General features: G+C 35.3%; 2 protein-coding genes across 3 annotated transcripts in view; one reads left to right on the plus strand and one right to left on the minus strand.

Annotated features, from left to right (window-relative positions):
* Positions 1 to 1,702: 1,702 nt before the first annotated feature.
* On the minus strand, positions 1,703 to 8,180 carry CCDC59 (coiled-coil domain containing 59). Its single transcript, XM_011374916.2, has 4 exons — positions 7,954 to 8,180; positions 6,655 to 6,970; positions 4,099 to 4,198; positions 1,703 to 1,971 (listed from the first exon to the last, which is right to left on the minus strand). Exons 1-4 carry the CDS (start codon positions 8,105 to 8,107, stop codon positions 1,810 to 1,812), a joined length of 732 nt encoding a protein of 243 aa, XP_011373218.1. The 5' UTR covers positions 8,108 to 8,180; the 3' UTR covers positions 1,703 to 1,809.
* A 71-nt stretch (positions 8,181 to 8,251) lies between these two features.
* METTL25 (methyltransferase like 25) overlaps positions 8,252 to 18,468 on the plus strand; it is a 94,704-nt gene continuing 84,487 nt past the window's right edge. The window contains exon 1 of one of the 2 annotated variants that reach the window (XM_011374892.2): positions 8,252 to 8,551. In XM_011374892.2, the coding sequence (XP_011373194.1) occupies positions 8,293 to 8,551 (259 nt within the window). In that variant the 5' untranslated portion in view covers positions 8,252 to 8,292. The remainder of the gene's footprint in view (positions 8,552 to 18,468) is intronic. The other variant, XM_011374902.2, reaches the window with a different exon arrangement.

Below are 18,468 nucleotides of genomic sequence, written 5' to 3' on the forward strand. Positions count from 1 at the left end.
ATGGAAAGGAAGTATTAACACCATCAGTGATAACATACATGTAACTTAATTTTTAGACTTTTAAATAAACTTTTAAATAAACTTTTAAATACAGCCCAAGCTTTCTTCCTTTTGTAATTTTCTCCATGCTGTCTCCATCTCTAATTCTCTTTTCATCCTTGAAAGCTTTTCTCACGTCATCTCATCCATGAAACTTCCCCTAATGTCCACTGATGAAACCTTTCTTCTCTGGCCCTGGTCCAATGCTTTGCAGTATGGTCTGAGAACCAACCACCATGGAATGTTTTCAAAGTTGTTTAAACATCTATTACTGAGCTCATCAATGCTATCCAAATCTTGGGAGAGCCCTCAACTGTATATTATAAACTCTCTAGGTGATATTCTGGTGCACTAAAGTTTGAACCTTTTATTTTGTACCTGTTCACCACTGATTACTTTTGGTCCTATGACATTTTTAGACATTTACTGCCCTTAAAGATCCTTAGAGAAAGGAATCTTTTTTTTTTTTTTTAAAGAATAACTCCTTAACCTGGACCTTCGCATATATAGCAACTGCTCAACGAAGTTGTTAAAATGAACTTAATTTTACTCTCAAAAGGACTAGATCTCTTGCCATGTTTTGGCCTACCCTGATAAAGTATCTAGAAGTAAAATACAGGTAAAATCATTATAAAGCAATCGAAATATTTTACTCTGCTTTACTATGTACTGTCTTTGCCAATGTGGCCAAATGTAGGTTTTCTGAGTTGCTTATTTTAAATGCAATATGGTGTATTGCAAATTTCTTTCTAAATATTGTATTTCATTGCCTTCCTTTATAAGTTGCTTCCTTAGCATCTCCTATTGCACTTTTAAATGTGGAGTCATCAGCGGAATGCAAGGGCTCCCTAAAACTGCAGTGCAATTTCAACCAGTTATCTCTTTTTAGAACTTTATTATGCAATGTTGTGCAAATATCATTGTATAGTCCTTTTGTTTGTACTGATGATAGTCAAGCCTTTCTCATTTTGCAGAGATTGCAAGGAGACAAGGGTATTCCAGTATTCTCTCGGCTCACAAGGGTAGCAACAGAGACAACACCAGTAATGTTCCAGTGACAATGTTCTTACACAATAACAGGATCTGGAAAGCTTAACTCTTGCTATATGACATTGCTGGGTTCCCATCATTACTTACAAGATCTTATACTAACAAGCTATGTACTTCCCCTTTTGAAAATGTTTATAAATATCAAGATTCTGAGTATTTACACCAAACTCTGCTTTATGAAGACCACAATTATATGATGTGGTTAGAAGGTAGTTTTAGCACCCAGGTATCCTGCTCTCAGGTTTCGGGAAAGCCCACACCCCTGTTAACATGCTTAACTTAAAATAAACAGTCCAAGGGGAGTTTTCCTCCTTCATCATTAAAATGAATTTAAAAACTATTGAAACTAAATTGAAAATTTTCATTGAAATGCTTCATTAAAGCTGTGCTCCCTTATTTTCAAAATATTTTATCTGAATTTTATATAGTACAAAACTATTAAGTGTTTGAACCTGTTATCCAAATAGAAAGTTCTTTCAGTTCTCCAGGCTTCCCATACTTCAGAGGCAAATAAACAAGAAACAAATCACATTATGCAGAACATATGTAGAGCATTTTCTTTTATAAGAATAAAAATATTTGGGCATTTTATATTTAATATAGCTTAACAATATATTTTATGTTGACAAATTTAATTAATGTTAGAAGTACATTACATATATAAAAGAATTCAACAGACAGCAGATGTTCTAACCCTTGATTAAGGACAAAATGTCTGATTTAACTTTTTTCTTGTATTTTTTTAAGAAGATACTCCATTTGTAAATTCAAGTTTGGCTGGCCTTTCTTAGTCTTTTTGCTCAATATTTTAAACATTTCCATTTTCTTCTTTTTGTAGAGTCTTTGAGCTTCTTCTCTCTCTTGTTTTCTCCTCTCAAATTCCTGAAATTATTAACATATGTAATTTTGATTAGTAATAATCAGTAGATGTTGATAAAATTGTGTTGAAATAGGTATCGCCATGCACACACTTCAGGTGTATCTTTCATAAATTAAAAATGTTAAGTGTTACCCATTACTAAAGTAGTGTATACTCTTTGCCTTTGCACTATAATACATGCTATAGTTATTAAATAATTTGTTATTTGTGTGCAAATAAAATGAGAGCACAGAAGAGAGAAGGCACATTTCTGAAATGATTCTATCATTTAACTAAATTCACTGTAGAGTTAGAAGGGACTTTAGCATTTATCTAGTCCATTTAACACTAAAATCTTTATTTCCAGAATATCTGGTATTCTTTTTAATTTACCACCTGACAAATTTAAGAAGAATTTTTGACTACATACATGTGTAAAAAATTGTTGTAGGCATTATGATTTTTAACCATTTAAGAATTATCTTGCTTATCTGATTTGCTAAGAGACTCAAGTTCATCTGAGTCTAAGAAAAAATAATTCAAAGTTATATAGTGTACAGACCCAAGAACTACTTGAAATCCACAATATTCTTACTAAATATAAAAGTTAAACAAAAGTTCTAAATAATGTAATATGTGCATTGTTTTTCAATTTTCCCTACATATATAGCCAACAAATAACACTGCCTTAAATTTGTATGGTGTCTTACAATTAACCAAGTACTTTCACATACATCATAGTACATTTCATTCATTAAAACTTTTATGCTATGTTTTTATATTCATCTTACAGATGAGGAGCTGATGCTCAGCGATACCGAAAGTGACTTGCCCAAGATCCCAACTAACTGGTATAAGCCAAGTCGCATATCCAGGTCTTGTGAATTCAAAGTCTGCGCAATTCTCCATTATGCTATGCCATGTCTCTTAAACTTATGTTCTGATGAGGTACATCACTTATTTTAATGAGCACATAAAGATCTAGAACTTACTTATGAATTGAAGTATACGGAATCTAATTCATCCCTATGAAGTTTTACTAAACAAAGTAAAAAAAAAATGTATATAGTCTTATCACCAATTATGGGTCCTTATTTAATTGATGTTCTTAATTTTGATTTTTCATGGGCAATGATGCTGGCTATTAACATTTGAAACCTAAGAGACAGTGTGATTTTCATGATTACGAAGTCCTAGCATTTATTTATATGAAGGAAATTTTAGAAGGACATTAAATATTTTACAGTATAAAGGTCCATACCATACTTCACCTGGTATACTATTTCCAAAGGTGGCAGATATCAGATGGTTGGTTAGAAAAAAGCAGAAAGTAACAAGCTATGAAACAAAGGTTCATATTTCATGGAGAAATGTTTCTGCTTCATCCTAGTCTGCCACCAGTTTAAGAATAGTTATTATAAAAGTTTTGGCTATGAAACTTCCAGAAACTTCCTCATTTCTTAATTACACAAATTCTAAAACAAAAGCATAAAAAAATTATAGCAGCACTATCCAAGGTATGTTTGAATGATGCATTATCCTTTTTAAAGTGATAGATTAATACAAGTTCTATACAAAAGCTAAAAGTTACTCACAGATTAAACAAAAGGACAATTTTGTTGAAGCAGTGGATAATTGTTTTGATTATTTGAAAGTCTATTTTATGTTTCTGAATGATAACAGAGTGCTAACTTTTTGCTAAGTTAACCTAGGAGTCATTTTAATTGGCAAAACCAACTTTTATACTAAAAATATATTTAATTCATCCCCTGCCCCTCAGCTTTTACTTGCTTCAATGTAAAATTACGAGTCATTTCTATTTTTCTTAGGTCAGTGGTTCTCAATTTTTATTAATCTCTTGAGGTACTTGTTAAAAGTACAAGTTCCTGGACCATATTAAATATTATCCCAGAAGCTCATATTAACCAATGAGCAGTATCTTTAAAATCCCATTCTTGACCTATTAGTATTGCCTTTTCAAGGATAATATTAATAATCAAGGAATTGGAATATGTTGAAATTACCCAACTCTATTCATAGCATTAATTTATTCAACAAATATTTACAGAGGGCATACTATGTGCCCCTAAGATGCACAGCTTAGATATACATATAGGAAAAATGAATCTAAATATTTTTAAAGATCTTACTTGTTTCTTCGCAGCACGCTTAGCTTGTACCTGTTCATATTCTTCTTGTGCTTTTTGATTTGATGTTTTCTTTTTATTTTTCTTTGGAATAGTAATGTAGCTTTATTAAGATAAATGAAAACGAGTTACAAGGATTAAAAACAATATAACCAAAATTATGACAATTATGTCAAATATAGTACTTGTATAGTAAAATCTCACTAATGCAAATTAATAGAGGGGGGAAGGGAAGACGATAGAGGATATTAATTTATTAATAAAATATGCAAATATGTTAAAAACATAGTTACAGCTTTTAAGACATATATTAAAAGATGGCAAATGGAGACTCTTGGAGAAACATTTCAACCAGGGAAAATACAGAAAGATATGAAAGATCTTGTAATGTTAAAATTTTTTTTAAACAGAAACAAACAGAAAACCAGTATATGAATGGCAGAAATGACGGACTGCAAAAGGTATCAAATTAAAGGATATTATGGATCTTGGAGTGTACATGAACTTTAATCTCAAAGTTCTTTGACCACTTTTTCTCTATTCTACTTTGTCCACTTAGCCATAAATGACCACACCTCCATTTAGAACTGTTCTATCTTGAAGTATTACTCATTTCTCTGAAGATGTCTTAGCCGGCTGCAGCTAATTCAACCACTTAAACCCAGATTCCATCTATTTCCTCAGAATATAATTCATTGAGAATTTTCCTTTTTCCTGTCTCTCAATTTTTCACTATACCTAGTCCAAAACCACAATGTAACATATTTCAGTAGCTATCTTCTTAAACAAATGCATAAATTATTCCTCACCAAACTCTATATCCTCTTCTAACTACCACTCTCTCATTTCTCATCCTTTCATAGTCAAATATTTAGAAAGAATAGTGACTAGACTAAAATAGTTCACATTTACTCTTTAACTCTACAGTCTGATTTCTGCTCTCATCACTCCAGTCAAACTATCCATGTCAAGGGTAATGACCTTCTAGCCAAATATGATGATCGAGTTAAGAGGAACTTTTCAGTCTCATTTAATTGACTATTCACTACTTTTCAAAATACAACTCCCTTAGTTTTGGTGACATTCTTCTCTGCTGATCCTTTCTAACTGCTCTTTCTCAGTGTGCCATGCTAAAGCCTCTTTCTTTTTTTTAATTCCAGGTTTTTTGCCAAGTGTTTCTCTCTTTGGTCTCCATATTCTTCTTGGGCAGTCACATCCACAACCATGGCTTTGGATGCTAGATGTAAAGCTGAAAACTTAATCGGGGTTATCTACTGAAAATCTGCTAAGGTCACTAGTGACAGCCTAGATCACAAATCCAAAGACCTGTTCTCAGCCCTGTTTTTCTTAGACTTTATAGTATTTGAGAGTTGACCAATCACTAGTTTGCACAATCTTCCTCTTCTGACACAGCTGCCACTGTAGTCCCCTTTCTTCAATTAAGGCAGTTCTATTGAACTTCTTCAGTGACATTTTCTTGCTTTCACCTCAAAATAGGAAATCTTTAAAATATATATATATATATTTTTTTTTTTACCTAAAAAGGTAAGAACCTTGCAATGATTAAACCCTCCTCACTTCGATTATGACTGAAAATTATTCAAGCCTACATTTCTAGTGCTAATCTTTTGCCTGGGCTTTATACCCATTATTCAATAATATGATGAACAAACCTACTGATAAACTGAAGTTTTAATGTCTGTTTTTCTCTCAATTATGTTTTTTTCCTAAAAATTTTAAAGGACTGAATTTTAATTAATTAAAAGGTTATGGTCTAAAATAACACCTGGATTCTCTGCAAGTTCTGATTTTAGCATGGTTTTTTTTTAACTTGGAATATGTGAAGAGAAAGCTTTCTAAGTTAGCACTTGTAAAACCAGTGTTATGAAGCTATGCCATTTGTTTTTTAATTGATACTAAGTCTATATCCTCTGAAAAAAAAATCTGGATTAATAATAATAATATAGCAGCAGTAGTAGTACCTAACACTCATGTAGTACCTCCCACATACCATATATTTTTTAAAGTACCTTGTAATAAATTAACTCATTTAGTCTTCATGATGTCATGTTAGGTCAGAGACACCATAGAGTATGTGAATAATCCATTCTGGAGATGTACAACATGGCAACTCTGAATTACATATTATCATCATTTCCATTTTAGAGAAGAGGGCACTGGGCACCAACATGTTAAGTCCAGCTCCATGCTGTTAACCACTATAATATACCTCCTAAAAATCAGTGTTTTAAAAAACATGTATCAGTAATAGGTATTAACTATGGTCTAAGTACATTAAATGTACTTGAGAGGCTGAAATCATAAAACTGAACTTTTAATTTCATTCCACTACTTCTTCAATTAAACTAAATTGGTCTAATTCAGTCATTTAAGATAAAAAGAAAGCTCCCAAGAAAATATTTTCACCAAATTCACTGTGATTTCTAAAATGCCTTAAATAAGAAAAATTCCAATTTCTACATAAATTGTCCTATAATCTCTCTCATAAAACACTACTCAAATTTAAAGCAAAGGATTTCAAAAGCAGACAATACATACTTTATCCTTTCTTCTTTATATTGTTCTTCTGGCTGAGACTGGTCAATGCTACAATTTTCTTCAGACAAAGCCTGATCAATGTTACATTCTTTTTCTGGCAATGCCTGATTAACCTGTTTTTCTGACAAAGGCTGGTCAAGTTTTCCAAGTTGTTTCCTGAGTCTTTCCTCTTCAGCTAAATAGAGATGTTTCAGATGATCAGGGTAGCGATCTCTGAATTGGGATTCCTGTGATGTTTGACCCTTCTTTTCCTTCCATAGCAATTTCTTGTAATGTTGTTGAATCTTCAGTTTCCTCCGAAAAGCAAAGCCTTGTCCTACATTGAAGAATATCAATCATTAATTACTTTCTCAGAAAATAAGCTGCAGAAAAATATAGCTGTTAATTTGAAATGAAAACTTTTTTTTCTATCATCACATTCAAATGCTAGAATTGCTTTGTTTTGTTTGAAATAAAAGATTATTTCAAGAAAACAAGTTTAAACGAATGGAATGAATGGTATGTCGCTTCTCTGCAAAAAAGACCAGGCAAACATTAGTTCTTCAGACACTTCAAGTAAAAATCTCACATTAGAAAAACAGACTAGGGTGTCACAACTCCAGTATACTGTACTCACAAATCGACAACTTCTTTAATTCATTTAAAACACTTAATTTAGGTCTTCAATAACACTTAAGGAAAAATAAAAACACCTCGTAACCATTATTTCACCTTAGAGAAACTTACTACTACTACACGACTGATTTTTCAAATTAATTCAGCACAAAAGAAGATGGTATATGACTTTCTGAACAGCTAACATTATCAGAAAACTAAACTTACTTAAGATTTATACATTCCAAATGAGATTTGAGGGAACTTGCAGACAGTAAGACAAAACAAACAGAAACTAAAGCGAAGGAAAGATCAGTGAGAAAAGACTGGAGGGCTCTGAGGTATTCGCAATCATCAAGAGTACGGGGCAATAGATTTCCGGCCCTATATTCCTCTCCTTTTCCGTAATACATACGCAAATGGATCCGGAGATCCTCTCTGCTTATGGTTTCACGGAGAAATGAAGAGGAAGCGTTCTGATCGAGAATGGGGATAAAGCGGGGAAGATGTTTAAAGATACTGAGTTAGCAACACTTCCCATTCAGAGCTCTGAGACACCCACGGCTTCAGTGAGCTTGGGAATGACTTCCTCTGCCCCAGTTAGGGCCCAACTGGTTCCGAAATCCTGCTTCCCTGCTTCGGTACGTCGCGTATTCCAAGACTTCCGAGCCCTGGTGACTTACAAACGACGGCCTTCTTACATACCCTCGCGGACGCTCCCCTGGAAGGCCTGCAGATGGTTAGGTCGCCACGTTCCATGTTTCACGTTCTTATTCTTGAATCCCGCCGGAGAAATTCCTTCGCCAGGCATCCCCAAACCCCCTGGCCACCGCCTCGCTGCTGGTCTAACTGGAGACATAGCACACCAACCACGTCGCCCGAAAACCACAATGGACGCTGTCAAAATACGTCATCAGGCCGAAGGAGTCAATCGTCCAACTAGAGTGCGGATCAGAGCTCTACTTATCCGGCCTGTGCAACTTTCAGCGGAACCCTTGCCCCACGGCCACGTTTGCGCCACCTACAGCTCAGGAGAGTAGCGCTATGGCGACTTCTTGCCCGCTTCCAGTGACCCAGGACCTGTCCACGTTACGTGCCAAGTTGCAGGGACTGCTGCGATTCCTGAGGGAGGCCCTGTCCATCTCCAATGCACATACGGTGGACTTCTACACGGAGTCTGTGTGGGAGCAACTGATCGACTTGCCTCCCGAGACGGTGCTGGCGGTGCTAAGGAGGTCGACGGAGGAGGCGGAGGCTCGGCCCGGGGCGGCGCGCCCCCTGGTGGAAGCCGAGAGAGGATCAGGTGAATGGCGGGTGGGAGGTGCGGAAAGGGAGGCGGGCCCAAGCGTGCCCTCTAGCGGAAACCGAGCGGAATCAGGTGAGCGGCAGGGCGGGCCTGGCTGGGCCCTGGAGGTTTGCCTTTGCCGGAAACAAGAGGCGGGGATCAGGTTAGGGGAGGAGTGGTGTGTGGGCGCTATTCCGGGATCCCTTGTCTGTCCCTGGGTGCTTGTGTATTTACGCAATTTAAACACAAGAAACAAAGCAAGGCGTTCATTCATTTAGAAATTCAGCAATAATTTTTGACAGGAAGGAAATAAGGGTAAAGTACCCCATAGTGCTTAGAGATTCCATGTGGAAGCACAGGCAGAAAGTAAATCAACACTTAAGGAAATTCATCAGGGTATGTATAGTGCCAGATGGGTACTCAACTAATTGGAGGATCGCTTTATAAAGTAAATAAATGTCTAACCACTATGCTGCACACTCACAACTAATATAAAATAGTATTGAAAATCGACTGTAATTGAAAAATTAAAAATAAAAATTTTTAAAAAGCACCTTTTTAGTTTGCTCTCATAATACCCAGTACTTATGAAAGTATGGCAACTTAAACTCAAAAAGGGAAGAGACCATCTCTGCCCTCTAAACAGATGTATTCTCAGCATCTAGTAAAAGACCTGGTATAAATTAAGCTCAATGAATATTTGTTAAATGAATGAATTAATGAATAACTCATGGTAGCGTCCCAAAAAAGATATAAAGCACAAGACTTTCATATGGGTTTAGCTTTGTCTTCATGCAATGGAAGAATTAGAATGTCTTATATAACTTAATAATAATAATAATAGGATTTATTGATATTTATTCTGTGGTGTGCTAAGTGTTTCTTGCATATTTTCTCTTTTAATTTTTACACTAGCCTTGCACGATGGCTCTGCTTTTCCCAAGTTATGAAATTGCAACTCGAAGAGATATTTGCCAGGGGCATAGTTTTTAATAGAGTTTCAAACCTGGATCATCTGAATCCACAGGCTGAAGTGTTCACCACCATGATAAAAGTCTAATCTGAATTATTTAGAAATGAATTCCAAAGGCCATCATTATCAAAACCAATATTTTTATGACACTAATGCAGTTCTTATTTTTTTGTTTTTATTGTTTCCCCTTGAAGAATGTAAGAGTTAATTTGTTCACCGCTGTATCCCTAGTGCCTAAAACAATGCCTGGTCAGAGTAGGTGGTTAATAAATATTTGGCGAGTAAGTAAATGAATGAATAAATGACACCACTTATTTAAGCGAGGAATAAATACTAACATCTTCTGGGGAAACCCTTCCAACCAATTTTGTATCTATCCAACAACAATGGAATTTAGGCTCAGTTGTTCACCTTTGAAATGTCTTTGGCCCTGCAAACTTTTTTTTATAGAAAATATTCCATTTTACAAATCGTCAGCTGCCTGTAGTGTTAAAAAGAATGAATTTTTATAATTTGTGCTTGTAGGGAATATTAATTTTGCTTATGCAAAGATTATTTAAAGGTAGACATTTTCTCCATAACTGTATACACTCTATTGTTTGTGTCAAAGAACATTAGAATCCTTTAACCAGATTTGTATCTGATTGAAGAATTGTTAGCTACTATGTTCAGTATAATTTAATACTTAAATTTTTAGACTTGAGTCAGATAGAGTTCAAATTCTAGTTCTACCAGATGGGTACTCAACTAATTGGAGGATCGCTTTATAAAGTAAATAAATGTCTAACCACTATGCTGCACACTCACAACTAATATAAAATAGTATTGAAAATCGACTGTAATTGAAAAATTAAAAATAAAAATTTTTAAAAAGCACCTTTTTAGTTTGCTCTCCTAATACCCAGTACTTATGAAAGTATGGCAACTTAAACTCAAAAAGGGAAGAGACCATCTTTGCCCTCTAAACAGATGTATTCTCAGCATCTAGTAAAAGACCTGGTATAAATTAAGCTCAATGAATATTTGTTAAATGAATGAATTAATGAATAACTCATGGTAGCGTCCCAAAAAAGATATAAAGCACCAGACTTTCATATGGGTTTAGCTTTGTCTTCATGGAATGGAAGAATTAGAATGTCTTATATAACTTAATAATAATAATAATAGGATTTATTGATATTTATTCTGTGGTGTGCTAAGTGTTTCTTGCATATTTTCTCTTTTAATTTTTACACTAGCCTTGCACGATGGCTCTGCTTTTCCCAAGTTATGAAATTGCAACTCGAAGAGATATTTGCCAGGGGCATAGTTTTTAATAGAGTTTCAAACCTGGATCATCTGAATCCACAGGCTGAAGTGTTCACCACCATGATAAAAGTCTAATCTGAATTATTTAGAAATGAATTCCAAAGGCCATCATTATCAAAACCAATATTTTTATGACACTAATGCATTTCTTATTTTTTTGTTTTTATTGTTTCCCCTTCAAGAATGTAAGAGTTAATTTGTTCACCGCTGTATCCCTAGTGCCTAAAACAATGCCTGGTCAGAGTAGGTGGTTAATAAATATTTGGCGAGTAAGTAAATGAATGAATAAATGACACCACTTATTTAAGCGAGGAATAAATACTAACATCTTCTGGGAAAACCTTCCAACCAATTTTGTATCTATCCAACAACAATGGAATTTAGGCTCAGTTGTTCACCTTTGAAATGTCTTTGGCCCTGCAAACTTTTTTTTATAGAAAATATTCCATTTTACAAATCGTCAGCTGCCTGTAGTGTTAAAAAGAATGAATTTTTATAATTTGTGTTTGTAGGGAATATTAATTTTGCTTATGCAAAGATTATTTAAAGGTAGACATTTTCTCCATAACTGTATACACTCTATTGTTTGTGTCAAAGAACATTAGAATCCTTTAACCAGATTTGTATCTGATTGAAGAATTGTTAGCTACTATGTTCAGTATAATTTAATACTTAAATTTTTAGACTTGAGTCAGATAGAGTTCAAATTCTAGTTCTACCTCCTGTCAGCTGTGTGACCTTGGGGATGTTCATTCATTCGGCAAACAATTACTGAGTATGTACTATGTGCCAGCACTTTTCTAGGAGCAAGGGCAATAGTAAAGAAAACAAACAAATCCCTACCTTCATCTTGCTTGCATTCTAGAGGGAAGAGTTAGACAAAAACAAAAAAGTGCCACAGAGAAAAATTAAGTGGAAAAGGAGGGAGTAGATAAGGGGAAGTGCAGGAGGAGAGTGTATTTGCAATTTTAAATAGGTCGTTCCAGCAAGACCTCATGGAGATGACTCTGGAAAAAAATCTTAATAAGAAGAAAAATGAATCATGAAGCTATGTAGAGGGAGAACATTGCAGATAGTAAGAACCGAGAGCACAAAGTCTCTGAGGTTGAAGCTTGCATGGTGTGTATAAGGAGCAGCAAGGAGACTGGAACAGATGTCCATCAGGGACTCAAAAGGAGTGTGGTTTTCTGCTCGTCTGTATGAGGAGTTACAGATAAACACAATTCCCAAAGCTGCACTGAGTTAATGCACAGTGTATGAAAGTACACTAACAGATGTTTGGCGCAGTCATTTGGTGTTTTATGAGACCTAGTTGTTTCTGAAAATCCTCACTGTAGCCATTTTAGTGGATTTTTCTTGCCAAGTGATCTTCTGGCCTGGTCAGAGTCCTGCAAGTTTTTTCTCTTCTGTTCAACTAAAAAGACCTAGAGGCAAATATCTTAGTTCTCCAAAATAAAAATGTTGGAAGATGTTGAAAATAAATATATTTCAAGGGCATAAATTATGGACGTTATGGATTGAATTGTATCTCTCCAAAATTCCTGTATTGAAGTGCTAATCCCCAATGCGACTATTTTTGGAAATGAGGCCTTTAAGGAGGTAATTAATATTCAATTTAATGTGATCATAAGGGTTAAGTGCTAATCCAATAGGAAGAGGAAAAGACACCAGGAGGGCACATACTGAGAAAAACTATGTGAGAATACAGCAAGAAGGTAGCCATCTATAAGCCAAGGAGAGAGGCTTCCCCAGAAATCAACTCTGCTAGCACCTTGATCTTAGACTTCCAGTTTCCAGAACTGTGAGAAATGTATATATTTGTTGTTTAAGCATCCAGTCTATAATATTTTGTTATGGCAGCCTGAGCAGACTAATACAGTGGGCTTTGCAGTCAAACAGACTACCTGGATTCAAGTTCTGGTTCCACCAGTTATTAGTTTTGTTAACTTGGACTTTAATTCTTTGTACCAGTTCCTCGTGTATACTTGATGGAGTGGTATGAAAGTTAAATGACTTCATACATACAAAGGGTTAAGAATAATGCCTAATAAATAGCAGCACTTAGTCCATTCATTCATTTGACTTATGTTATTGAGCACCTTCTACCGATGAAGCCCTGTTCTACGTCCTACAATTACGGCGTTCAACCCAACAGTACTTGCCCACATGTGGCTTATGTTTTAGTGAGGATACTTATATACGTACTATCAGGTGGCAGTAAATACAATGAAGAAAAGCAAGGCAGGGAAGGGGAAGTGAAAAAATGATGGTGCAGTAGAGAGAAATGCTATTTTAGATAGGGTGGTTGGGAAGTCTTCTCTAAAAAGACAAAATTTGAACAGAGTCTTGAAGAAAGAGCCAGTTGTGCAACTCTCTAAGATAAGAGTGTTTCACTCCAAGTGGAGAGCCAAAGCCAGAGCGTACTGGAAGCACAGCAGAGCCAGCCAGGTTAGGCTGGGAAGAGACGAGGTTTGACCTGGGGCAACTTCATGTAGGAGTTGTAGGCCATACTGTGGTCTTGGCTTTTACTCTGAGTGAAATGGAAAGCTCTTTAAGGATTTTGTGTGACAGTGTGATATGTGATTGATTTATATTTCAAAGGGATGACTCTGACTTCTGGGTGGAGAAGAGGCTGTCAGAAGGTAAGGGAGGAAGCAGGAAGACAAAATAGGAGGCTATTAAAATGGTGCAGGGAGACTTCAGGTAATAGCTCAAAGAGGTGAGGCAATTTCTCTAGCAGATAACAATGATAAACAGTGGCCATATTACTAAAAACTGGAAGCTTCTGAAGGAAGACCAAAGATAGGCAGAAATATAGGTTTACTATTGAAAGATTGCTATGGCTTGGGTAGGAACTGGAGGTTAATGGCTTTCTTGCTGGGTGTGCTTCATGCCCCCTTAGATTTGACACTGGAAAACTGTCCTTACCAGCTTAAGGAAGTGATGACAAAGTTCAGAGATCAGAGGTGATGGAAATTTAAATAGTATGTTCTAGAAACAGGAGAGCCACAGAAGGCTGAGATCTAAGAACTGAGTATATACCCTGCCTAAATCTCCAGGTAAGCTCTAAACTAACATGCAAAGTATACCTAAAGAAATCAACAAAAAACACTGGCACAACTGGGGAGATGGGGCTTTAGGTGAGATCGGCAGATTTGCTGCACCTTTTACAAAGTGCCTTCCCCAAAGTGTACACAGCTTGAGTAATAAAAATCAGAAGTCTTATTGAATTCATGTATGAAAGGGCAGAATTCAGGGCTGGCAGAGCAACTGGAAATTTAAGTTGGAGAACCTTGGAAATAAAGGTGAGCTCCACAACCTGAAGATAAAATCTACCCAGATCTGCCAACCTGCACAGATTCAGGGATACCCTCAGCAATCAGGCAAGTAAATCAGCAATTGAGCAGAGACCTAGCTGCTGCACGCTGAAGGGGAGGTAGATTTCACCAGCTGAGTTCAGACAAGTTGGGTTCTTATGTAAAATGTCAGCAAAATCCTTAGAAAAAGATTTTCTACAACAGGTTATGTGCAATTCTGCTTTTTAACCAAAAATTACTAGATTACAAGGAAACAGAAAAGTGTGACTTACTCAGGAAACTGATTCCGGGTAAATCCTGTTGCTGGATTTAAGTAGCCATGTTCAAAGAATTGAAAGAAGCTGTGACCCAGGGGAATAAATGAGTTGATAGGAGCTAATCCTGAATGGGCTCAGATGTTGGATTTAAGTGAATATTTTAAATATATTCAAAGAATTCTAAGAACATACGGTCTAAGAATGAAAGGAAAATACGCGTTAATGAATATTTAATTATACAACCTACCTTATAATTCTTTTAACTGGAAAACTACACACTGGTCGACACACAATTATATTAATGTTATATATTATCTATTGCTGCATAACAAGTGAATTAAAACTGCTATTTCACACAGTTTCTGTGAGTTAGGAATTCAGAGCAGACTTAGTGGATGTTGGGGGTCTCATGAAGTCACAGTCAGGATTCTGGCTGGGGCTGCAGTTGTTGAAGGCTTGATGGAGGCTGGAGGATTCAGCTCCACAATGTCTCATTCACATAGATGGCTAGTTGGTGCTGCTTGTTAGCATGAGGCCTCAGTTTCTTACTGTGTGAACTCTCTATGGGGCTGCTTGTGTGGAAGCTTTTGTAGGCACAATGTTCTTGTTTTTGTCTGTCCTCAGACATAATTATGAAGTCATCATGGTCACAGACCTTGTCTGACATTGATGTACTGTGAAGTTTTACATATTCAGTAGGGAAAACTGTGACCTGTGTGTTAGTGCCAGACTCACTATAAGCTGACATCTGCCATTCTCAACTGACTTGTTGTTTTAAAGTATAATCTTACCTATCTTACAGAGTTGTAGTAAAGATTAAAGATGATGTAATATAACACCTACCATAGAATTGGGAATACAGCATGGGTTCAATAAATTGTGGTTAATAAATAATGATGATAGTTGTGGTGATCAGGATTGTGGTGGTGATAGTTTAATTAGGTCTTTCCTTGGAAGAAATAAATTGTCAGGAACTTCTGGAAATGTACGTGCCCCTGGAACAACCTGTAATATGTATACTCTGCCATACTAACAAATTTTATACTGTTGTCACTGTCTATTGGCTTGTCTGTATCTGCAGCTGGATTATAAGCTCTCTTAAAAACAAAAGTATGGTGCTTTTCTTTTTCATTGTTGTATTCTCAGCACCTTGAACCTGGCATATAGATGAGTAATGTAAATGATTCTTAATGAAGTGAAGCATAGATCTATAAAAAGTGTATTGACGGTACCCCTTGAAATGTACTGAACTAGGCAGCTGTTAATTTCTGGTGCAGTCTCTGTCTGTGTTATGTTTATTATCTTTGTTTACGTATAGTTTGATCCAACTAATAGGTTTTATAACTTAATTTAAGGAGATAGAAATAAGTAACTTTTTTTCTTTATGAAAATCTAGTTCTTCAGTATATTGCAGATTATAAAAAGATACCACAAGAATTTAAAGATAAAATCCAGACAGGCATCATTTCATGTTAAAATTTCTAAAAATCATTACGTAAATAGTGCGATTAACTATCTGCAGAAAAAAAGCCACTAGAGATAACTTCTGAATGCTTAGCTGATAGAACAGACATGTCTTCTGTATCTCATCTTGGAGATTAGATTTTGTTCTGTGTACCCCCTTCAAAGTAACCAGGTTGTGCCCTTAGAAAGTAATGACTACGTATATAAATCTGTTAACATTCTTGAATCCTCGCGCTCTTCTGAAATTAATTGGTTTTCATAAAGTCTGGAAAGTTCTTCCAAAAAGCAAGAAGGAAATAATCTTCCAAGTTAAGATACCTAAAATATTTTATGAAACAGAAGTAGATGTAGACTACAGAGGCAACTAAACCACCTACACAGCTTAATTAAAAAATTTTTTAGGAATATCTGGCTTTATTTATTCTAATTGTAATTCTAAAATTAGGAGGCTATATCCTAGGAAATAAGTGATATAAGTTATTGTTATAAATATAGTTCTCAGTGTGAGTTAATAAATCCTTACTTTAAAGTCAATTTTTTTTTTTTGAACTTTATTTAGAATCAGTTGTGGAGAACCCATTCAGCTCTCAGGAAATCCACTTTCTGTGCCTGCAAAGCCATCCTTGGTGACTCTACCTGAACCTCCAGGGCCACTCTCGACTCTCTTTCAACTTCTTAACACCATATGCTGCGCTTCTCTTGTTTCTTCTTGTTGTCACTCAAATGATCCTTACCAGGACTGAATGTTGAATAAAATGTTTAGAATTGACTCTTTTTGGTGAGCATCTGTATAATTAATTTACTATCATTTTAACTGAGCAATACAAAAAATGTAGGCCTGTGATAGACTATTATTTTGTTGAGCTTTCTCTTAAATTATTTTTTTGCATTTAAATAGATTAAATTTCTTCTTGGCTATCCTAAGTAGCTTTTTTTTTTGGTGGTGGTGATGGTGGTGACTGTGGTGCATTGAAATTGTGCCCACATTTAATTTGAAACACATGGAGCCAGAAAGCATGTTGGAAATAGAAAATAACAGAGAAATAATTAGTGACATCTGTTTTGCTCTATTGTATTTAAATTTTATTCATTCACTTTCTTTATGTGCTTTATCCTTAAATCTTTTTTCCCTTTTTCAGTTTTTCTGGGTCTATTTTAGGAGATTTTAACTGTGGAAATAATATCATACCACAGTAAGATAGTAGCAAGTGTTAGACATATTCTTGGGTTGCTACTGTAATTATAAGTAAGAATGAACAAAAATGCAAATTAATCTGCAGGATAATTTGTCATCATACTTCATTTATTTGATATATGGAAGGTGTTTTCAGATTTTTAAAATGAGACCATTCAGAATTTGAATTTAAATTCTAGTTTTTAATGGTATATCTTGCATTTCTGTTCTCTAACCCCTCCACCCATACTTTTCAATTATTAAGAAGTTCAGTAAACAAAGTTCATGGAAATTTCTCTCATTTATGGCATTTTTTTTTCTCATTCTACTTTAATTATACTTTAGCCTGTCAGAATAAATCTAAGTGCCTTCTATTTGTTTAGATATCCATTTAATGTTGTTGTTTATTTAAATATGTGAAATCATTAACCTTTACTGGAAGCTAGCAGTTATGGTAACCTATCTTCATGGTTTATCGTGATTTTGATTCTTTCTCTGATTTACCAAAAAAAAAAAAAAAGCAAAAAACAAAAACAACTTGCCTACATGGCTTCATGACTATAGGGGTTTACATTTCTTTTATTTATTTTCATCTCATCACCTCAGTGTAACCACTGAGCTCCTCTATAAGTGACATTAACTTTCTTCTTTTTACTCAGGTTTCACAATCTGCCAACTCTTCTTCCTCAATTTCTCTTGACTCTGCTCTTTTCCCATTCCCATAGCAAATCGTTTGGCCCCTTTCCTATTTAGCAGTAACTTTGAACTCTTACTCTTGCTTTCAGACTCTGTATTTCAATTGCTTCTTTATGCAAACTGATGTCCAGTTATCTTCCAAAATCATAGTTCTAGTCTTATTCTTCTGCTCACAAGCCATCATAGATCTCTATTTCTTCACCTTCTAACCTCATCTACTATTTCCTCTCCAGCTGGAACCTTCGCTATTAATGTAAGCAAATAAAAGGCAACATAGAGAAGAATATGGGTTTTGTGGTCATCCATATAGTTTTGAATCCTAGCTCTGATGCTTTAGTGCTATGTAATCTTGTGTAAGTTAGTTAGGCTTTTGAACCTCTGTTTTTTTCATTTGAAAAATGGGAATCATTAATTCTGGCTTGAAAGTATTGTGTAAAAAGTAAATTAAGTAGATATTAGAAACTACTCATATAAGCTAGTAGGCATGATAAATATTAGTCTTCTTCTCTATATTCTGCTCCTTTCAGGTAGAGGTGGACGAAGCCCAGAGTCAGAAGACCTGCTTCCTTCCATCTTTAACTCTGATTAGCTGTGTATCTTGCATAGAACTTAGCTGTAAGCCGCAGTAAGAAGTAACTGCCTAGGGTGTTGATCAACAACCAAGGTGGAAAAATAGCCACCCCTAGTCTCGAGTAGCTTATAAACATGTCTTGCATGACTAATAAGTGTTTACATTTTTTAGCAAA

This window comes from Pteropus vampyrus, unplaced genomic scaffold (assembly GCF_000151845.1).
Source record: "Pteropus vampyrus isolate Shadow unplaced genomic scaffold, Pvam_2.0 Scaffold9, whole genome shotgun sequence".
Taxonomy (NCBI): domain Eukaryota; kingdom Metazoa; phylum Chordata; class Mammalia; order Chiroptera; family Pteropodidae; genus Pteropus; species Pteropus vampyrus.